Genomic DNA, 22,492 nt, shown 5'->3' on the forward strand with positions numbered 1-22,492 from the left:
CAGGTAGGAAAGATCTAGTCATCCAACCTCTGAGTTAAACCCGTGAACAGTTTAAAATCATACTTTGTATTCTCATTAATGGATATTTTTAAATGAAGTGATTAATAAAATACAGAAATTGACTTTCAAATAATTGGAAAATATGACACGGTTTCCCTTTCCCCTCCTCCAACTCCTCACACACACTCTTCCTCTGTATAAATCATCTGTAGAACTGAATCTTCTGTTTAATGGAGCTTTCTGTCAGAATTGAGAACAGCAGCGTTCATTCTGACTACATATCAGTAACATTTAGAGCAAAAAATAAAAATATACATTTCTGGTCTGGGCCAGACACACCTGCCTTTCCACCAAGAGATTATCACTCAATAGGTTTAAGGCTACAGGTATGTGTGAAATTGTATTAATGTACAATAAAACATAGAATGAAAATCACAATTTCCACAGTGATGATGGAAAGGAGGTGGCTTCCTTTCAGCTGTATAGAGCCAATTCCACTGTCTTGAATATGCTGAACTCTAGTTCTTGAGCCATGTTTGAGGGTTAATACGGATTCACAACCAATTCCTAGAGCTGTCTGGCTATGTAGCAACCACTTATATTAACCATCTTTTGACCCTACGCCCTGAGCGTGCTCATGTTCCTAACAGTAGATGCTCTTCTAAAATGTGGGAACTATCTCTGAGTCTCCTATAACACCCTCAGAACCAGAAGTCGCCATTCCTGAGACTTACTCTAAAATATATCTTAAAACCCTGCCCCTGTCTAAAATATCTTTTAGAAGTTTCAAAACTTTCTGCAAGTCCAGAACAAGAAGGCTTCGAACCCAGGCACAGATCCAAACCTTTGATCAAAACATCTGTTCCAGTTACACTGAGCCTAGTATCTTGGGTTTCACAGACTTAGCCAGGAGCGATGATGCAGGCTAATTTGGGTAATATTAATAACATAATCCTTAGAAACACGCTCTCAAATTTAGATGTCTCTGAAAGAAATAAAGGGTGGAGGGAAAGCTGCCTCACTCCCCTGCATTGGTAGCACTGGGGTAGAGAAACATTTACCTGCCTGTTCTGTGAAGTACTGACCACTTGTTCTAATAATGTAGTTGGAATCTGGTAGGGAGAAACTCAACAGGGCATTCAAAAAAAGCTCAATAGAGCATTCAAAGAGAGATAAGTCAGGCACTTAAGTACCAACAACTTCATCACAGAGGCTGAAACCAAAAGAATTAGGCTGGCCCCGGTCATGGCACCAAATGGAACCCACAGGTGCAACCACAAGGCAGAAACCACTTCTGGCCATGGAAAATCATCACCAGACTGTAAGCCTTGCTGACAAGTGAGAAGCCACAGTTGTTTCTTCTCTGGGCCTAAATTTGTGCTTCCATTCTGTGAGCTGACTTTGGCTTTGAAGATCTGAATCACCGTCTTGGTAACATGCCTAGCTTGTCCCCCAGCTGCACTGGTAGGAGGCAGCAAATCTGAACGTCTACAAGGTCCAGCCAAATAGCATAAACAAGTAATATGGATTGTTTGAGAATGGTGCAAATTGGAAAAGGAATGCCTCATTAATAGAGGCCAGGTGCTTAGTCCTAACTGTTACTGTGATGGAAGAATGTAGGACCAAATCTTCCACTTGTTCATGAAAAGCTGAACATCTGAATATTTTACTCCCACTTTTAAAAGATTGAGGCTGGGTGCGGTGGCTCATACCTATAATCTCAGCACTTTGGGAGGCTGAGGTAGGAAGATGGCTTGAGGCCAGGAGTTCAAGATCGACATGGTAAGACCCCATCTCTACACAAAAAGAAAAAATTAGCCAAACATGGTAGTGTGCACATATAGTCCCGGGTACTTGGTAGACTAAGGCAGAAGGATCCCTTGCGCCCAGGAGTTTGAGGCTGCAGTGAGCTAAGATTGCACCACTGCACTGCAGCAAGGGCAAAACAAAAATAATAATAATAACCTAAATTTTAAAAAATATTTTTAAAGATTGTGATAAAGACAATATATTTCATGATTACAATGGTGAATTTTGTATTGTATATATTGCCACGATTAAAAAAATAAAAGAAAAAGAAACAAAAAACATGTGGGCCAAATAAAAAAAAAATCTATAGTCTAGATTAGATTCAGGTGCTGTCTCCTCATTGTCAGTGTCTGCTTTCGTAGTAAGGGCTTGTATTGTCCTTCTTTCCAATGCTAATGCCTCTCTCTCCTCATTGCTAAAATTTGCTTAACTCTTGGACTCCAGACCAAGGCCTGAGACCTTGAAATCTGCCACCGGACTATGGCTATGTTTTAGAAGATCTGAGAATGGTCTGGTCCTGGATTTTGCTAAATTGTCAAATGCCTTACTTCCTTCTGTTGCATCCTCAAAATCTTACTGTTTATCCAAACTAGTACCAATGTGTCACCATCCCACAAGGCTTCTGGGGTCTGATTGTGGCTAGGTCTGCTCCCACCTAGACTTGCCGGGTCCCAAATTCTCTCCATCTCTCATGTCACCCTGATTCAAGAATCAGGCTTCAAGTCTGTTCTGAGATGAAGTAATAACTACAGCTTAGGTTTCCCATCTATGTGCCATGTTCTGATACCATGTTTTACATAAATTATCTCACTTCATAATTCCAGAAACTCTGTCAATAAGGTACAATTTCATAAGGAATCTGAGTTGTGTAGAGAGACGACACAACTCGATCAAATGTACGCAGCTATTAAATGGGAGATCTGAGATCCTAACTCAAATCTGAAGCTGTTGCCTCCTCCATTATCCTGCACGAGAGACACAGGCAAAGACCAGGGCGGGTATTTCTACACCTCCGTGCAGTTGGAAAGGAAAGGTAGTCCCTGGAATTTTTATTCAACCATATATTTTGGAAGTTCACAATATTGCTCCAATTTTAAACATTCTATATATAGTTACCTGTGGTTCCCAGGTTTGGGGATTTTTATGGGCCATTAATATTTCAAATATATTTGAGGGGCCCACGTAGGGTTGCCAAACTTCTATTTTGCCAGGTAAGAATATTTTTAAAACCTATAATTTAGCATCATTATCACTTCACTAAATGAAAATTATTTTAATGTGCAGACGCATGTGCATGCACACACAAAATTTGTAGCTCTGTGGAACGAGGGATGCTGCTTGCCTTTGCTTTCATTTATGATGGATGTGTACATGAGCATGCAAAGGGAGTTCCCAGACTACAATTTTGTGGTGTTGCAAAAGTTTTCTGGGAAAACCATTGTTTGGAACTTGGAAAACCTTACTCTATAAAACAAAACAAAAATACTATAAATGATGGCTATGCTTCAAGCACACAGAGAAGATATAGAATATAGTTCTTTATTTGGATATGAGGCAACTAAGGCTTCAGGAGATTAAGCGATGCCTTTAAATAGCACACAAGCTCTTGCAGAACCAAGAGTAGAAGTGAATTATCCTGATAGCTATTTCAGTTCTTGTTTTCATCATCAGAGACAATAATACTATACTATCGTTTTTACAGCATTACTAGTTAAATAGGCTTGTGAGGGGATAGTTTTTAAAACTTACTACTACTTATAAAAATGATTTATGGAAGAATGCAATCTTTGACAAAACTCAAAGATGCAAACATGGCTGTTATCACAAACAACAGTTTCCCTTTTACCTGCCCTTTCTTTCTCCCCCAACCACCAGGGCAGGGAAATATAGTGTGATCCTCAGGGGTGAATCTTCCCATCCCCCAGAATAGAATAATCATTTGACTTTTCATATGAAGAGTTTATAAATCTATGTACTCTGACTGCGTTTGCATCCACATTAGCATCAACATAAGACTGAAATTGGGTCACTGACATGTTCGGGGAATAGCTATTAGCATAACCTTTAATTGGAATCCTATTTACTGTTCTGTTGGCCTAGCATCTTCTCTGTGCTTTAATGTGAGCTGTCACATGAAAAGATCATTTGAGACCAGGGCCCTGAAGAGAAACAAGAGTGTGCAATCCACACAAACTTGTAAAATTCAAATATATTATCTCTTTCAAAGAGATGGTAACAAATGTATTAAGCTAACGAAACTCCAGTTTAAGGAACAAATGATTAAAGATGACCAGATAATTTAAAAGACTCTAAACAATTTCTCAGAGTTGCGTCCAATTTATAATCATTAGCCCAGTCTCTCTAGTAATAAGAAACAGATATATGTGAATATACATATATTGGTATATATATGCAGATATATGATATATATGTTTATGACAGTGGCCATTATATATATATTACATATACTATATATACAGTGTATGTGTGTGTGTGTGTATATATATATATATGTAGGAAATATTCAGAGGATTTAGAAAATCAATGTCGGGGAAAGTGTTTCTACTTATAAAAAGTGGCACCATACTTGAGAACTTCAATTTTCTTCTCCATCTTCCATGGCTTGCATTTGACAGTAGCAATTGTTTGTCTTTTCTCATCTAACTCTGCCTTCAGTCTTTCCAATTCCTCTTCATCAATTTCTTCTTCTTCTTCTCTTTAAAAGTAAAAAAGAAACACCTTAGTAAAGTTAAGCTTTGCTTGACTTTGGAACTTAAGGAAGGCAGGTATCAGATATTTAGTCCATTTTTTAAAATGTGACCATACACAGTCAACATTAGGACCCATAAGCGTGAGAACTTAAATCTGAACACTGATGCAGGATTACTGGAACTATTATAACTTTAAGCAGTAGTGGTTGCCTTCCTGAATCTAAGCTGTTCTTTTTTTTTTTTTTTTTTGAGACGGAGTTTCACTCTTGCCACCCCCAGGCTGGAGTGCAATGACGCGATCTTGGCTCACTGCAACCTCTCTCTCCCGGGTTCAAGCAATCTGCCTCAGCCTCTTGAGTAGCTGGGATTACAGGCAGCCACCACCTCGCCCGGCTAATTTTTATATTTTTAATAGAGATGGGTTTCACCATCTTGGCCAGGCTGGTCTCGAACTCCCGACCTCAGGTGATCCACCCGCGTTGGCCTCCCAAAGTACTGGGATTATAGGCATGAGCTGGGTTTTGTTGTTGTTGTTGTTTGTTTGTTTGTTTGTTTGTTTGTTTTTTGAGACAGAGTCTCCTTCTGTTGCCCAGGCTGGAGTGCAGTGGGACAATCTCGGCTCACTGCAACCTCCGCCTCTCAGGTTCCAGCAATTCTGCTGCCTCAGCCTCCCCAGTAGCTGGGATTACAAGCACCTGTCATCTTGCCCAGGTAATTTTTGTATTTTTATTAGAGACAGGGTTTCACCATGTTGGCCAGGCTGGTCTCAAACTCCTGACCTCAGGTGATCCACCCGCCCTGGCCTCCCAAAGTGCTGGGATTACAGGCATGAGCCACCATACCCAGCCTAAGCAATTCTTTTATGTCTAGAGCCTCAAACTCTCTGAACTAGAAAATCTGTGGAAAGAATAATTACAGATATATCAAGATATTTCCCTCTCTTCTTTGTTCCCTTGTATACCTTCCCTCAATTCTACATTTCATTTAAATATTTTGTTTTTCAATAAGGATAATAAATTAAGGGTGAAGATGTCTTTGCCCTTAAACATTTTGTTAGCCCTGTCTCAAGAGAAAGAAAGAAAGAAAAATTGAAATCACGAAAAATAAAAATCCATTTCTCAAAGGTAACAGTCTGTTATCTGTTAATTAAACTTATAACTTCAGTTGGTAAAATTCACCTCAAAATACATTTGGTGGAAGTGAATCCTTTGAAGAGACCTTCAAAGGAATTTAGTTCCTACTGAGCATGAGACGTAGCTTTTCTTTTCTGTGTTCCTAGCATTACAAAAACACTATAGGGTCCAGAACTCAAAGAAAACAAAATCTAAACAAGAGCAACATAATTTTTAATCAAGGCATGCAATACCATATCATAGAGATCAGTTTTTTTAGCAATAGATTATTTCAGTTGTTAGGCTATTGTCCCAACTTCAAACACACCCTCCTACACTTTAACTTTGTGGTGCTGGGGCTGGTATTTTGTGAGTCATATTTCTGCTTTGATAGCAGGGTCAATATAGACTCTGACAACAGGGGATAGTGAAGAGGATCTCCATCTTTCCTGTGGCTTCCTCTCTGCTTTCTATTTGCTTTGAGGGGTGACACTTCCTCCTTAGCATCACTTCTTCACTCCTGGAGCTGAGCATCCTTGCCGTACTGCAAGTGAATCCCTACTACCAATCTGCTACCAAGCTAGCAGAACCAGCTTCATCACCTCTCCCATAGAAACCAGCACCACAGAGCATCAGCCCCTCTGCAGAGGTTGAGTTTTAGCTCCTGGGTTTTAGCACCTGATAGCAGCCACTACAAGTGAAATAAAATACCCAGGCTACAGTGTTTTCATTTCAACCCTTTCCATTGTTCCTCCAGCCCTTGGGATGGTAGCTGCTTCCAGTAGTTACCGTCACCATGATACTTTAGTGTTCTCTTTTTACCTTTTCTGTAGTCTAATTAACATTATTTATACATCCTAACAATTCACTTGTTAAATTCTCTCTGTTCAATTAACTGTTGAAGTTTCTCCCCTCACTAGATATGGACCAATAACAAAAATTGTAATCCAGTTTAATATTACTCAGAAAAATAATTTATTTTTCACTAAGCTCATGACTAGACACAGTAGAAATAAGGCAAAAGCTGCTTTTTAAAGTTCTAGCTGAGGAACAGGACATATCCACAGTTATATAGTTTACCCTACAAAATGACTTTCAATCTCCTTTCTTTGCCACCAATCTATAGTTTTTAATCGTGCTATGAGTACTGAAACAAAAATTCATATTAACCCTTTAAAATAACACTTCCTATTGACAGTTTGTCTTTTGGACAATCCAAACATTTTGCTTAGAAGAATCATCATGGTTCAAGAGAACCAGGGAAGTACACTCTTCTAAGATACATCTCTGATAAGCATTGGGTTGTTTCTATTTAATTATTTGGTGTTTATCATATGAAAGCCTATGATGCTGTGCAGCCATGGCATAAAATATTTCAGGATTTTTTTTTACTGCATCTATATCCACAGTTTTTTTTTTTTTTATTTGCCAATTAGAATGATATGTGGGTTAGTTTGTCTTAGGAGGTAAAGATGTGTTTTAATTAAAATGATTATAATTGTTTCCATGCAAACACAGAAATAACTCTAAATTACATAGATAGCAGTTTTACTGAAATATTTTCAGAAACTAGCAAAAATAAAATAAAATAGATGGCAAGAAATTATCAGTAATAAAGTCAATTAGAAAAAATCTTTATGATTAATAATTTAATTGCTTGATATGTTAAGCCTTTAACTTGCCAACTATTTCAAAATAATTCATATTTACATATAGTTACCTTAAAGCTTTACATTAGTGAACTTCCATTAAGAATCACCTGTAAAACAGCATCTCTAATCCAACATCATCAAAGAATGAAAGAATTATCTATTTGATGTGTGGATTTGCCAGGTAACTAAATCTACATGTGAACTTCCGGAAACCCTTTAATAGAAACAATTCTAACACTCATTAGTTTTTAATTTCAGCTTGTCCAAATTTCAAGTCCTTTAAAAATCATATGAAATGTCTTTAATAATCCCTTTTCGAATTATGCCTATGGGAACAGTTTTCGCTTCTCTGAGACTCCAAGCTACTTTGTTTGTATTTCTCCGGGACACATAGAGTGCCACATGTCATAATAATTTGTATCTAAGTGACCTGTCCCTTACTATATTATGGACTTTTGAAGATTGCAAGATTGTGGGCAATTACATGCTCATATCCAAGTATCCCAAAGATAGTAGCAAATTATGCCGCACAAAAGTAGAGCTGGGTAAATAATTTATTGAATAAACATATGTGTACAAAACTTTTCTGGATAGCTCAGGGTTATCATCATAAACCCAGCGCTCAAAGTACACTAAAATATAACAACGACCTCTGAGATTATTATGGTACAGAAAGACGGTTATTTTGGTACTAAATGATCCCAGATTGGTATATCTTTTATGTCTCTGTTGTTAATTGTTTATTTCACCAGGAGGATCATGCTGTGTTACAGGGTACAGTTGCTGACACATAAGATACCCTCAAATATGAAGGTAATTAAAATACTTTTCTAACCAGCATTACAGGAAACCTACTTTTCTAGAATTTCTCAAAGAAAGGGCTAATCATATTAAAAGGCATAGGCATGCCTCATCTAAATTTTCAGGCTAATCTGTGCAAGAATGGTTTTCTATCTTAAGTTTGATATATTTAAACAACAGTTGTTAGGAAGAAGAAGGCATAATATGCTGAATTTCTCACTGCTATGAATATATTACTTATTCACTTAAAACTGGGTCAGGAAAAGCCTGTAATATTACTGGAAATACTCCAAAATGTCTAACAAGGCAGTGTTTTTTTAACTGCCTCCAAAGATAGTTAGCATTACAACCTTGGTTTTAGTTGGTTTCAAATGTTGTGTCAATGCAAGGGAAATTCCCTGAGGCATTACTTGAATATTCAAATAAAAAAGGCCTTGAATTAATTAACCCAAATAAATGTGCCCTGATTTGCCTACTAATCTTTCTCAAAAATATTATCTAAGATTTTCTTTTAAAAAAAAAGATGTTTATCTTCAAAATGAACAATAGAAAACAGACTCCAAAACAGAGAACAGAACTATCAATAATCACAACTAATTTCTGATACTATTTATAATAGATGCACAAATTGTCGCAGTAAAAATACAATTTGCAAAACCTACGGAGACAGTTTGGTTATGTGGAAGAGTGGGAGGTAAGGGATCTTGATTCTCAAGATCAAAATGAAAGTGAGGCCAGTTAGGGAGAGACACTGTCACAGCCACAGGATCCAGTTGCTTCACATGGCCCCATGTCCTAGATACTGAGCAGCTGCCATGAGGGCTGTCAGCAGACCAAGACAGCAGAGGAATTCCTGCCCAACTCCTCTTTTTAAAAGGATTTTTTTGAGGCATAAATAAAGAAGAAAAGCAATTTTGGAACACAACCTTTATCATGCATACATCAATTGGTGATGTTTTCTCAATGAAATACCACTGTTGGAAAGCATAAGTTTGCTAAATAGGAATTATTACTACATAATAATGGAACTAACAATCATAGTAATACATGGGACTTAAAATTGTGTTGCATTTTATTTTTGAAAGGAACAAAGCGTGAAGAAACTTTAAAAGCAGATATAAATAAAAAATACTAGAGTCAAAATTTAAAAGCAAGTTTTGTCTTGGTATTCAAAAGGGAGAAAGGAGAAGATGGGGAAGAAGAGGAGGAAAACTAAGACGTGAAGTAGAAGAGGTTATTCTTATCCTAAAAGGAACCATTGTCTGTTAATGCTAAGCTTCTCTACTTGAGAAATTTTTTATACAATTGTTTTTTTTTTGTTTTTGTTTTTTTTTTTTTTGAGACGGAGTCTCGCTCTGTCGCCCAGGCTGGAGTACAGTGGCCGGATCTCAGCTCACTGCAAGCTCCGCCTCCCGGGTTTAGGCCATTCTCCTGCCTCAGCCTCCCGAGTAGCTGGGACTACAGGCGCCCGCCACCTCACCCGGCTAGTTTTTTTTTGTATTTTTTAGTAGAGACGGGGTTTCACCGTGTTAGCCAGGATGGTCTCGATCTCCTGACCTCGTGATCCGCCCGTCTCGGCCTCCCAAAGTGCTGGGATTACAGGCTTGAGCCACCGCGCCCGGCCTATACAATTGTTTTTAACGACAATCATTTATAAAGAATAACACAATAGTTAGAGCTATTGAGTACAGAAGTGTGTCATCTTGGAAGGACACCTTAGAAAGTTCCTCATGCTTTAAAGTCTTAGGAGTGTTTGGAGGAGACTCCACCACCCGATGGTGATTCACATGGCCCTATTACCTGTGAGTTGTGGAACAGGTTGACTGTTCTCTTGCATTCTTTCCAAGGGGTCGAGGTTTTCTCTTATTAGAGGTGTTCTACATGCACACTTTTCCTACCTGCCTGCTATCTGCAAATTTCCAAAAAGCAAAGACAAGAAAAGTATTTTCTTGGATTTTTCCTAAACAGCATTTAATGTATTATTCTACACAAAGTTGGCATTCACTAAAATGTTTTCCTGGTGGAACTGAAAGATAACTGAGTTGTATTAAAAATAAAATGACAACCCAAATCCTCTGTAATAGGAGCCAGCACACTTTCTTTCTGTAAAGGGCCAAATAGTTAATATTTTAAGCCTTGAGTGAGATATACAACTCTGTCCCATATTCATCTTTGCTTTTTATTAATGACCCTTTAAAGCTGTAAAAACCACTCTTAGCTTTTGGGCTGGGATTTAGCCATAATTTTCCAAACCCTGCTCTGTAAGGTAAAGTGATGTGTGCTCACTATTTAGGAGTTTCTACTTAACCTAGATAACAATGCATACAATTAGTGGGATAATTTTAAAATCTTTAAATTAACTGTAATAAGGCCGGGCGTGGTGGCTCAAGCCTGTAATCCCAGCACTTTGGGAAGCCAAGACGAGTGGATCACTAGGTCAGGAGATCGAGACCATCCTGGCTAATACAGTGAAACCCCGTCTCTACTAAAAAATACAAAAAACTAGCTGGGTGAGGTGGCGGGCGCCTGTAGTCCCAGCTACTCGGGAGGCTGAGGCAGGAGAATGGCGTAAACCCGGGAGGCGGAACTTGCAGTGAGCTGAGATCCGGCCACTGAACTCCAGCCTGGGTGACAGAGCGAGACTCCGTCTCAAAAAAAAAAAAAAAAAAAAATTAACTGTAATATGTCAATGACCTATGATAATTCAGATCCTTCAGAAGAGAATTTCTTATGAATATACATTCATTTTAAAATTATATTTTAACTATTAAAATAGATTTAATTGAGTAGAATAAAATAGCATCATCAGATTAAGGCTGTCTTTCGAAAAGTAGTTTTAATTACCAATTTTAAGGGCAAAGAGTATCTAAAAGGAGTGATCTTCTTCAGCACTGGAGCTTTTGAAAGGATATCAGAACTAACTTACGCTCCTCTCTTTAGCCTCCTCCTCCTCTCTTTTTCTCTGCCTTCCTTGTTTCTTCATCCTCTGGTTCAGGTTCTGGGTCATCCTCATTGATAACATCTCTGGTCCTTTTCCTCTTTGGTCTCAAGCTCTCTCTTCGAGGTAGTTTACCTTCCTCCTCCTCTTCCTCTTCACCTAAACATAGCAGTTGATTCAATGAGTAATGTCAGAAAGTGCTTCCTCCCACTACCAAACTTATTCTTAGTTTTTAATAACTATTATTACACATCTGACACCATAATCTAGCAATTCTCCACATCATGATGAGATGCATCATGGCATACATACTTCACAGCCCGTCATTTAAATAAATGTATCTAGATTTCCATTTCCATTGTGGTTCATCGACTCAAATAGGTGAATGTGGATTCCCAAATTTTAATAAGTTTTTGAAGAAGTTCTAGTCTTCATTTACTTGAGTAACTAGCTTGGTGGTTAATATCTTATGATGACCTCTAAGACCATTCAAGTTAGTCCAAGTTTAGAGATTACCATTCCATTATGTAATTGTTGAGTGATTACCCACTTCATATTTATTACTATTTCTTAGAACAAAGAAGAGGAATGTTAAAGAGGTGCTACAAACTAGAATAATTTTGGAGAATTTCATTCAACCCTTGAGGTTCCTCCCAATTTAAATTTTCTTCATTCTTGATTCTAAATATTTTTCTCCTTTTTTGTAAATATTTTTGTTCTTTTCTTTAAAAAAATCATAGTATACACATTTGCTTGATCATTTATTTCTTATGAATAGAAATAGGTAACTTATAAATTTAATGTAAAATTGAGAATAATGACAGCATTATTTTGTTTTATCATCAACTAACAATGAAAGACTCATGTGTTCATAACTTTTTAGGATGCTTACAGGTAAAGAATAGAGAGATAATTACCATAAAAGATAAAATTTCCTTCACAAAGTTTATAACATAACATTACTACTTCAGTTTCATTTCTATTGCTCCTAACTTCTTCTAACATTTAGCATAAACTATTGTAAAAAATTAATTACAGTTATCATTATTCTCTTAAATAGAGGCTACCATCGAGAAAAAATTATATTTCAATGAAAACTATGAATTATCTACAGTATACCTTTCTGTGTTGTCTGATTCTGATTTTATGAGAACTGTATGACAACTTTGAAAATTATACATAACCATAAAAAGCTATACAAAACACTTTTTATCTGTAGACATACAAACGAACTCTTTCCAATGGAGAGACAAGCCCCCTTTCAAAAAACAACTTTGCCTTCATTTGTACAAACATTTCAAAATTTATTATCTATAAATGTATCTATTCTTTGGACTTTCCTTTGAATTGATTATAGCATCTCACAAGTTGTTTTATTAGTTAAATATGCTCTTTTCACATACGTGTGAGTCATCCTTTTATTTTTTCAAAATTATCTTTAATTACCACTTGTTGAAACATTTTTATTGATATTTCAGGTATAAGACCTAAATATTACCTATATTACTAAATGTCAGGTAGCAGAGAGAGAAACAGAATAACTTTTCTTTTTTTTTGAGACGCAATTTTGCTCTGTCACCCAGGGTGGAGTGCAATAGCACAATCTCAGCTCACTGCAACCTCTAGCTCCAGAGTTCAAACAATTATCCTGTCTCAGCCTCCTGAGTAGCTAGGACTACAGGTACAAGCCATCAAGTCCAGCTAATTTTTTGTATTTTTAGTAGAGATGGGGTTTCACCATGTTGGTCAGGCTGGTCTTGAATTCCTTGCCTCAAGTGATTCACCTGCCTTGGCCTCCCAAAGTGCTGGGATTACAGGCTTGAGACACCGTGCCCGGCCTGTAATAACTTTTCTAACTGGGCTTGGAAAACTGTATATATTCTGTCATCCGAATCAAGAATGAGTTTCTGTTTGTTTAATTTTGTGGCAAATGTATGTTATTTGAACCCCATCATGGCATTCTGAATATTTACCCAGCTTTTATTAGCCACATTAGTCACTAACTAAAGAAAGGACAAAAACTTGACAGGAGGTGAGAAACAATTCACCCACGAACAACTCACAAACCCAAGCAGCTACTTGGTACTCTGAATTTTACTGTTTTTTGTATTAAAACTAAACTACTGGGATGGCATCAACAAGATGAGAGAATAGGAAGCCCTGGACTCTCCTTCCCTCCATAGACATAAAAGTTCAACCACAATGTGGAGATAAGCTCCCTTCGTGAGAAATTCGGAAACTAGTTGAAAGGTACCTGCACCCTAGATGAACACAGAATCAGCTAAGTCGCTGGTAGAAAAATCTGACACACCCTCATACCACAGTCCCTCTCTGCTAACACAATACCATACAATTGGGAGGAACCCACCATCTCCTAGTTTCTCCCTGGGGAGGGGAGAAAACAACTGAACCATGTGTCCAACATTCTGATTTTTCTGGGCGTTCCCAAAGGACTGGTTTCTGTCTTGCCAGAATCTGAGTACTGACAGGAAAAGACTTCTGATTGGGAACCAATGAAAGCAAAGATAGCCATTTGAATAGTATGCCTCACTCACAGTAGCCCCTCCCCCAACTTAGCACAGAGTGACCAGATGATAAACACCAAATCTGCACCTCTCTGGGGAGAAACATTTGGATAGTATAACCAACACTCCCTCCAACTTTTGGAAAGGATGACTGGCCTGACTTCTGTCCCACTTGTCTCCTAGAGCACTAATAGGACCCATTATATTCTAGACGGCCCAGGGCCATGGAGAACAAAGGAGAAGAACTAGTTTGTACTCTTTCACCAGAGCTCCTTTCCCCACCCAGTTCAGCATGACATAATTGGCAAGAATTCCAGTCCTTAACTTGCCCCTGAAATGGGAAAGAAAAGACTGAAATATATACCCAATGTTCAGACTTTTCAGGAGGCTGCCTAAGGGAATGGCCAGTCTTAGAGCATGGACAGGACCCAGCATACTGTTGATGCCTGGGGGCCACTGGAAACAAAAAAAAGAACTCAGGACATGCTGCTTCCCCAGAAGACACATGTTATAACAGAAGAACACTGGAGCAAACAAGAGATTATGAATTCTTAAAAAGAAAAAGGTCAATTGAAAAATCCCTCTTATTGAGGGATTTTGTGTGTCCTCCCTGGACACACAAGTCCAGAGAGGATGCATACACAGAAAACATTTGAGAGGCCCAAGAATCTCTGGCCTGCCTCATTGGTGAAAGTCTTCTCCTGTACAAGGCTGGTGCTTCTCCTGAAGGCTGTGAAAGGAATCCATTTTTTCTAATATATGGATGCCAAAACAAACAAACAAAAATAATCAAGAAAAATAAAGAAACGGGAAAACACGCCCCAAACAAGAGAAGAAGATAAAGCTCCAGAAATAAGCCCTAATATGATGGAGATATATTAATATATATCATATATATATATGTATATTAAGAGACTATTAAAAATAACTCATAAAGATGCTCAACAAATTCAGAAGAAAAATGCATGAACAAAGTGAGAATTTCAACATAGAAATAAAAATATAAAAATAACTGGAGATAAATATTGAAGACTACAAGACAATAACTGAACACAATAACTGAAGAATACAGTAACAAAAATTCACTACAGAGGTCCAACAGCAGACTCAATCAAGCAAAAGAAAGAATTACCAAACTGAAAAATAGGATGTTTGAAATAGTTAGCAGAGCAAAACCATAAAAAGAATAAGAAAAAGTGAAGAAAGTTTTATGAGGTTTCAACAAGCAGACCAATATATACACTATGGGAGTTCTGAAGGACAATAAAAGAAAGAAAAGGACACAAAGACTATTCAAAGAAAATAATAGACAAAATCTTCCCAAATCTGGAGAAGGAAACGGACCTTCAGATTCAGAGGCCCACAGATCCTACATTATATGAACCCAAATAAATCCACATCAAGACATATTATACTTAAATTGCCAGAAGTCAAAGATAAAGACAGAATTTTGAACAAAACAGAAAAGCAACTTGTCATGTACAAGGAAACCTTCATAAGACTATCAGTGATTTCTTAGCAGAAACTATGCAGGCCAGAAGAAGGTAGGATGATATTTTCAAAGTGCTGAAAAGAAAAAACCTGCCAACAAAGAACACTACGCTCAGCAAGTCTGTCCTTTATAAATGAAGGATAAATAAAGACTCTCAGACAAACAAAATCTAAGTTAATCACCCCCAGACTTTTCTTATAAGTAATGCTAAAGGAAGTTCTTCAAGTTGAAATGAGAGGACACTAAAGAGCAAGACAAAATCACATGAAAATATAAAACTCTCTGGTAAAGGTAAACATATAGACAAATACAGGATACTATAATACTTTAATGACAGTGTATTGATAACTTTTAATTTTATTATAAAAGTTCAAAAGTATTAAAAGTAGCTATAAAATGTTAATGAATGTATAATATAAAAATATATAAATCAAGACATCAATAACATTAAGTGTCAGGGAAAGTAAAAGTGTAGAGTTTTAGTATGCAATTGAGGTTAAATTGTTTTCTGCCTAAAATAGGACTTTTATAATTATAAGATGTTGAACTTAAGTCCCATGGTAACCACAATAAAATTTCTATAGAAGATACACAAAAGAAAAAGAGAAAGGAATCAAAGTGTATCACTGTAATAAAAATCAATAAAATATAAAAGAGAATAGCACGAGATAAAAAAGGGACAAAAGAGCTTTAAAACAGAAAACAATGAACAAAAAGGCAAAAGTAAGTCTTGCTCTGTCAGTAATAACTTTAAATTTAAGTGGATTGAACTTCCCAATCAAAAGACATAAAGTGTCTGAATGAATTAAAAAACAAACCAAAGAAAAGAAACAAGGTCCAACTATATGCTAACTACAAAAGACTCACTTTAGATTTAAGGACATGCACAGGGTGAAAGTGAAGGAATGGAAAATGATATGCCATGCAAATGGTAGCTAAAAAAGAACAGGGTTGGCTATACTTACATTGGGCAAAATATACTTTTAGTGTAAATCTGCCATAAGCAACAAATAAGTGCATTATATAGTAATAAAAGGGTCAATTTACCAGGATGATATCACAATTATAAGTATATATGCATCCAACATCAAAAGCACGTAAATATATAAAGTAAACATTAACCAAACTCAGGAGAGAAAACATACAGCAATATAATTGTAGTAGGAAACTTCAATACCCTACATTACATTCCATAATGAATAGAACATCTAGACAGAAAATCAACAAGGAAACAGCAGACATGAACAACATTATAGATCAAATAGACTTAGCAGACATATACAGAACATTCTACCCAATAGCAGCAGAATAAACATTCTCCTCAAATGCATAAAACCTAAAAATACTACTCTAACATTCCCTCTGCCCTGTCTGTGTAAAAATTGGTCATCAAGAAATCATTCGCCCTACCTTGTTTGAGTGTAGATCATAAGACCCTCATTCGAAAGAGGGTCCTGTCCCACACCCAGAAGAAAGAAATGCATGCTTAGAGAGGCCAAGAAGAATCTAGGCAGACAGGCCTTGTTGCATTTTCCCACTCAGTGTGTAAACATTAGATTATACCCTTTTTGTCCAATCATATTGCTGTACTGCTGTCCATACTTTGTTGAACCTAAGCATTAAAATGAACAATTTTCTCTATCTTTGGGTCTTCATCCTAAGCTTTAATGAATACATGTCCTATGACATTATATGCCTTTTCTCCTATTAATATGCCTTTTGCTTGATTTTTCAGCAAACATTCAAGGGACCACGGTCTTGGCCCCTACAATGCCAACTGGATGGAATCTAGAGTGGGGATTCTGTCTGCTGAACTTGATTCCTCCTGTGAGACCATCAAAAGTTATCCACACACACTTCTGCTTATATGTGGTAACTCAAGTCCACAAGATAAGAGGATAAATTCCTTGAATTTATGGGTATTCCATAGGAAACGTATCCCAAGTGGGCCAATCACCACTTACTTGAGCTTTCCTCTGTCTCGTCTTCTTTTTCCTCCACTTTGATTTGTACTGTTGAGGAAAGAAAATAGTACAGCAATTATTTAAATGCCTGTACAATTGTTAGTAAGTAGTTTTTACTTTTATTGTTTTTATCATAACATTTTTGTGCAGTTAATACAATTTTTCCATAAACTTGTCAAAATGAGCATGATTTATTAAAGATATACGGCTACAGTATCTTATACAATGCCATGCAAAGATTTTTCTATTTCATAATCTTCATGGATTTGCAAAACATAATTGTTATAAGCTCCATTCAAAATTATAAGTTATCAGCTCAATTCAAAATAACTTCAACCAAAATGAATTCTGTACTGCAATAGATAGAGTTGGGGTTTGTTGGGTTATTTTATTTCATGAGAAATTGAATTGTTAATAAAGCTATATGCCATGCCCATACCAATTAGGTTAATAACCAAATTAACTACATAAAACTAGAGAATAATTTATTTCAACCACTTTTACCAAGTATAAAAAGGTCTTTAGAAAAATGCTTAAAGCCAGATCTTTTCTGTTTCAATTATTTTTACAGGTATTATATTAATAGATCCTAAATTTTCCAATATGTGATTCCCTTTGGCAATATGGAGATAGGTGATTTTAAAGTTCTTTCCAAGACAAAGGACACTTTTTCTTTTTATTCTTCATCCCATACAGCATCTTGTTTTTAGCTTTGCTTCATTTTTATAAAGACATATAAAAGTTTTATAAATTTTTAATGCTACAGTAATATGAAAAACATATTTATTGGCAAATTTTTTTTCTTGTCAACTTAATGTTCATTCATCACAGGTTTCTTGCCTTAGAAAAATTAGAATATTTATTAAAAACCAAAGTCTATTAATTTGCTTATAAAACATGAATTTTATCATATTTTTATTTAAGGTAGAATGGCATTGGTCCAAAAAAGCAAAGATGACAAACAATGTTGCTGTGAACAGATGAAACAACCTCTGGTTTTGTTTCTGTTCACTCACTGTCAAAGGTTATTATTCAGAACTTGACAGGCATATTGAAAAGGCAACACATACCAAGAGTGTAAATTCCATTCACAAAGAAAATTATTGTAAAAGCACTTTTTGCCTTTAAACAGCATCTGGGTAAAAAATTTTAGGATATGCAAAAATGTTATCACTCAACATCAGCCACAGAATGTGAAAATAAATGTTCTTTTGTTCAAAGTGAACATATGCCTTCTGTTGCTGGCTGCAGCTGAATCTACACAGGACAAAGATCTTTATGTCACTGCTGAGAGTTTGCAATAATGAAGGCAGACACTTCTAAGGAGATATTCCACATTCTACAATAGGTCATGGTCTTTTATTTGCAATTAATGTCACCACTAAGCTTCTTCAGTCAAAGAAGGATTCTGTAGGAAAGAATTTTAATGATATAAGATTAGCATTGGAGCAGGGTCTTATCAGCTATATATAAAGAAGAAACAGCTGAGGACAAATAGCAAATGCTGACCCACAGCCTACTTTGCAATATGCATAGCCAAAGCAAATTTTTTAAACATTTGCACAATGTATTAGGCTGATTTCTAATGATTATTTCACTAGAATGTAATAATATAAAGTCAATTAAATAAAATGGAAAAATCTACTAAATGAACAAAAAATATAAGCAAATCTTTAGGAAGGATTATGTATTAAATAAAAAGAGCAGAATAAGGTATCCCAAGCTGAAGAGATAAGCAACAACTCAGTTTCCTCTAATAACCAAGGGAGAGAAAAAGCAGGACTAGAGTCATGAATCATCTTCTCTGGCACAGAAAGAATAGTTATAAATAACCATTAAATAAAACTTAGAAGTCCATAAGGGAAGACATTCCCTGTGATGGCAAGTAGAGAACTAGAACACAGCTATGATTTCCCAGTAATGCAATGAAGAATGCTGTAGAAATGACCCATTCCCTCCTCTTGAGTTGGTTTTCCGATAGTGATTCTGGTCTGTGCCTGATCATCTCCACGTTCTCCTTAGGTGCCTTCTTTGCTTAACAGCATTCCTTTGTCTGATCATGGAACAGTCATTTTTTTATAGTCATTGTGATAATTCTTGTTTTGTTCTTGATTCAAACCCTCAGCAAAGGCGTCATCAGCATTAAGAACTAAATAGAAGCACTATGACCAGGAGATTTAAGACACTGTCAAGATCCTGAGACCAAGCTTGATTTTAATGGAACATTATTTGGCCTGAAAAGTAACTATCAGCACTGGCCTATATCTCCTTCAACCTAAAGCAATGCTAAAGAACCATGTTAAGAACCCGCTCCAAGACAAAAAACTGTGCAAAGAGATAACTCAGAATACTTGAATGGGAGCTACAAACCATCTTTCCTTTCTCAGACAATTTCTGAGGTGGCCTGTTGCCATTGTTTCTCCCAGCAGTCCCTAGTACCTTATTCCCAATCATGTGATCTCTTCATGCCTCAGTTGCTCCCCAATGCCTATTGATCATGCACTTTAAAAATAACCTTCTCTCCTAGAGAGTGATGGGAGGATAGTGAAGGAAGAGGAGGGGAAGTCTGTCAAAATGTTGGAGGCAGCAAGCAAAACTGCATTGAAGTATGTGTAGTTAAAAGAGGAATATGCAATAGGAGCAGATGAACTCCTAGGCAACCCAGATCCTCATTTCATGCAGATAGACTCAGTAATTAAAAACAGTAAAAAGAAACAACAGCAAAATGTCACATTTCAGAGGCATAGGAGTCGTTCAGAAAAGTGGATATTGTTCTGGGGCTTCTTTTTTAATCTATAAAACTGAAAGCAGTTGATGTTTCTTCAGGATAACACAGTGACCAAGTGGCCAGAAGAGTTGAATGGTATTGCCTTTTTCTCTGACCCACATTTACCTCTTGAAGCAATGTTTATAGCTCCAAGCTATTATTTTGGAAACTGAAAATTCACTTATTGAATTACCGTTTATTGTGTGATCACAAACGAATACAGAGAAAATGCTCTTGGATAGGGGTTTGTAGACAGTAAAAGAAAATACTACTGCCTTTAATGAGTCTTACTATTTGATGTGAAAGAATGACTTTATAGGCCAGGCACAGTGGCTCATGCCTGTAATCCCAGCACTTTGGGAGGCCTAGGTGGGCAGATTCCTTGAGGTCAGGAGTTCAAGACCAGCCTGGACAACTAGGTGACCAGCCTGGACAACTAGCCTCTACTACAAATACAAAAATTAGCTGGGCGTGGTGGTGGGTGCCTGTAATCGCAGCTACTCAGGAGGCTGAGTCAGGAGAATGACTTGAACCCAGGAGGCAGAGGTTGCAGTGAGCCGAGATTATGCCACTGCACTCCAGCCTGGGCCACAAAGTGAGACTCCTTAAAAAAAAAAAAAAGACTTTATAACAAGTTTCGAGATTAGGTATGGGTATCTTATTCAGTCTACTTGAGCTACAACAGCAATGTATTATTTAGCTTTTTTGTGTTTCTTCTCAGGATTCTTTTTTGTGTATGAGAAATGTCAACATTGACCCTTCTCATAAAAATTGCATGTCTTCTACCTCAGACTAAACTTTCTTGACAGGGATGTTAATCAATGGCATGACAGGCATAAATGAACCCATGTCATCCCTGTGGGATGTGAAATAGAGAAATCAAGGATAACCACGGGTACTTTGCTTGAGCACCTGAAGAACGGAACTGCAGGAAAAGAAGATGGAAGACTAGAAAGAAGATGGAAGACTGTAGGGAGAATAGCTTAGGTAGGAGCTGTTAAAGTTCAGGAGTTTAATCAGGCCCATTGGATTTCAGGTGCCATCTAGACATCCAAGCATGGCATTAAGTAGACAGTTGAATATTTGAGCCTGGAGTTCAGAAGAAAGGTCTGGACTGGAAATATGAATCAGGGAATCATCAACATATACATTGTATTTAAAGCCATAAGACCAGATGAGATAACAAAGAAAATGAGTGTAAACAAAACAGAAAAAGGAGACTCAAAATGGTGAGGAACAGGAGAAGAACAAACTGAAGAGATTAAAAATGAACAATCAGCTCTCAAGTGGAAGGAAAGTCAGAGATTGCGGATGGCAGAAGATGTGCATCAGAGATGTATCGTAAGTTGCTAAGGACATTGAGGACTGAAAATTGACCACTGGATTTGACAATGTAGAGATATTGATGATCTTCATCTTCCAGGCATAGGTTTAGTGCAGTTGTGTGGACAAAAAGCTGAATTCAAGTGGCTTTATGAGCTGATGGACAATGAGTAAGCGGATATAGCTATTTTTGCTGGATAGAATGTTCTTATATGCTGATAAGAAAGACCTAATAAGAATTGAGAAATTGAAGATGTAGGCTATGAAATGAACCAGCTATAATGTAAAGCAAACAACACGAATTAGATTAATTCCTCAGTTTTATTTCTGCTTTTGGTTTATCCCTGGGCTGTGATTCTCTGACTAATACTTTGTTAAAAGACTGAACAACTTACTAATATACCTCTTGCTTATATTTGAGTCCACTATAGCAATTCAAAAGTATGGAACTAAAAGATGGGGTAGGGAGAAGACAAGAAAGAAAAAGAATGAGAGGAGAAAGGAGAGAAATAGAAAGAGAAGTAAAATAATAAATATGGGGTGAGAATTTCAGTAAATGATACTGGAAAAGAATAAATATAAAGCAAAATTTTGCATTTTTGTCTTGCTAGATATGATAAATATTTTTAATATATGTACATATTATGTGTAACCTCACGTTAACTAAAGTCAGACAACCTTCAGCTATCTGTACTATTAATATATTGCTTTAACAAGAATGTGAAGGTGAAAAGATAGAAAATGTGAATAAAATAATTTTTTTAAGATACTGTATTCCAAACTGAAATTTGTCATATTCTATAAGGAAATTATGAGCCCCTTAACAAAAACATGAAATCTCTCTTCTCAGGAGGAAAAAAAAAGAGAGAGGAGGGAAAACAGACCAGCGAAACTATAAAAAATAAGCTATGATATTAAAAAACCTCTTTAAAAGGTAGCATTCTTATGAATACGCACTGTGTAATATTATACTCTGAAAATTCTAGGTATAAGGTCATTCAGTTGCCCCTCAAATTACTAATTTCTGATTATAGCAATAAGAATCATGGGGATGCATATTTTGATATTAAGAAAATTATACATGTGTATGTATGTATATGTATATAAGGTAGGCCAAGAATAGCATGTAGATATTTTGCTTTTCTTAAAACCAAAAAGTAAATCAATCCAAATTTTGAAAGGAATGGGTAAAGTTAGCCCTAAAGAAGACCAAAGAAGAATTGCCCAACAATGAGCCACTTGGATGCTAGATTGGGTCACCGAATCATATTCAGGCATCATCTCCATAAAGAGAATGGCCCATGATAACGGTTCAAATGTGTGTCCCTGCCAAAATCTCATGTCTAATTGTAATCTCCGGTGTTGGAAGAGGTGCCTGATGGGAGGTGACTGGATCAT

General features: G+C 36.6%; 1 protein-coding gene across 1 annotated transcript in view; it reads right to left on the bottom strand.

Moving 5' to 3' along the window:
• TMC1 (transmembrane channel like 1) overlaps positions 1-22,492 on the bottom strand; it is a 184,468-nt gene that overhangs the window by 135,829 nt on the left and 26,147 nt on the right. Inside the window, 4 exon segments of the mRNA XM_033238696.1 lie at positions 4,397-4,525; positions 11,012-11,051; positions 11,054-11,182; positions 17,005-17,052. Coding sequence (XP_033094587.1) covers positions 4,397-4,525; positions 11,012-11,051; positions 11,054-11,182; positions 17,005-17,052 — 346 coding nt within the window.

Source organism: Trachypithecus francoisi, unplaced genomic scaffold, assembly GCF_009764315.1.
Source record: "Trachypithecus francoisi isolate TF-2019V2 unplaced genomic scaffold, Tfra_2.0 Lachesis_group16, whole genome shotgun sequence".
Classification (NCBI taxonomy): Eukaryota; Metazoa; Chordata; class Mammalia; order Primates; family Cercopithecidae; genus Trachypithecus; species Trachypithecus francoisi.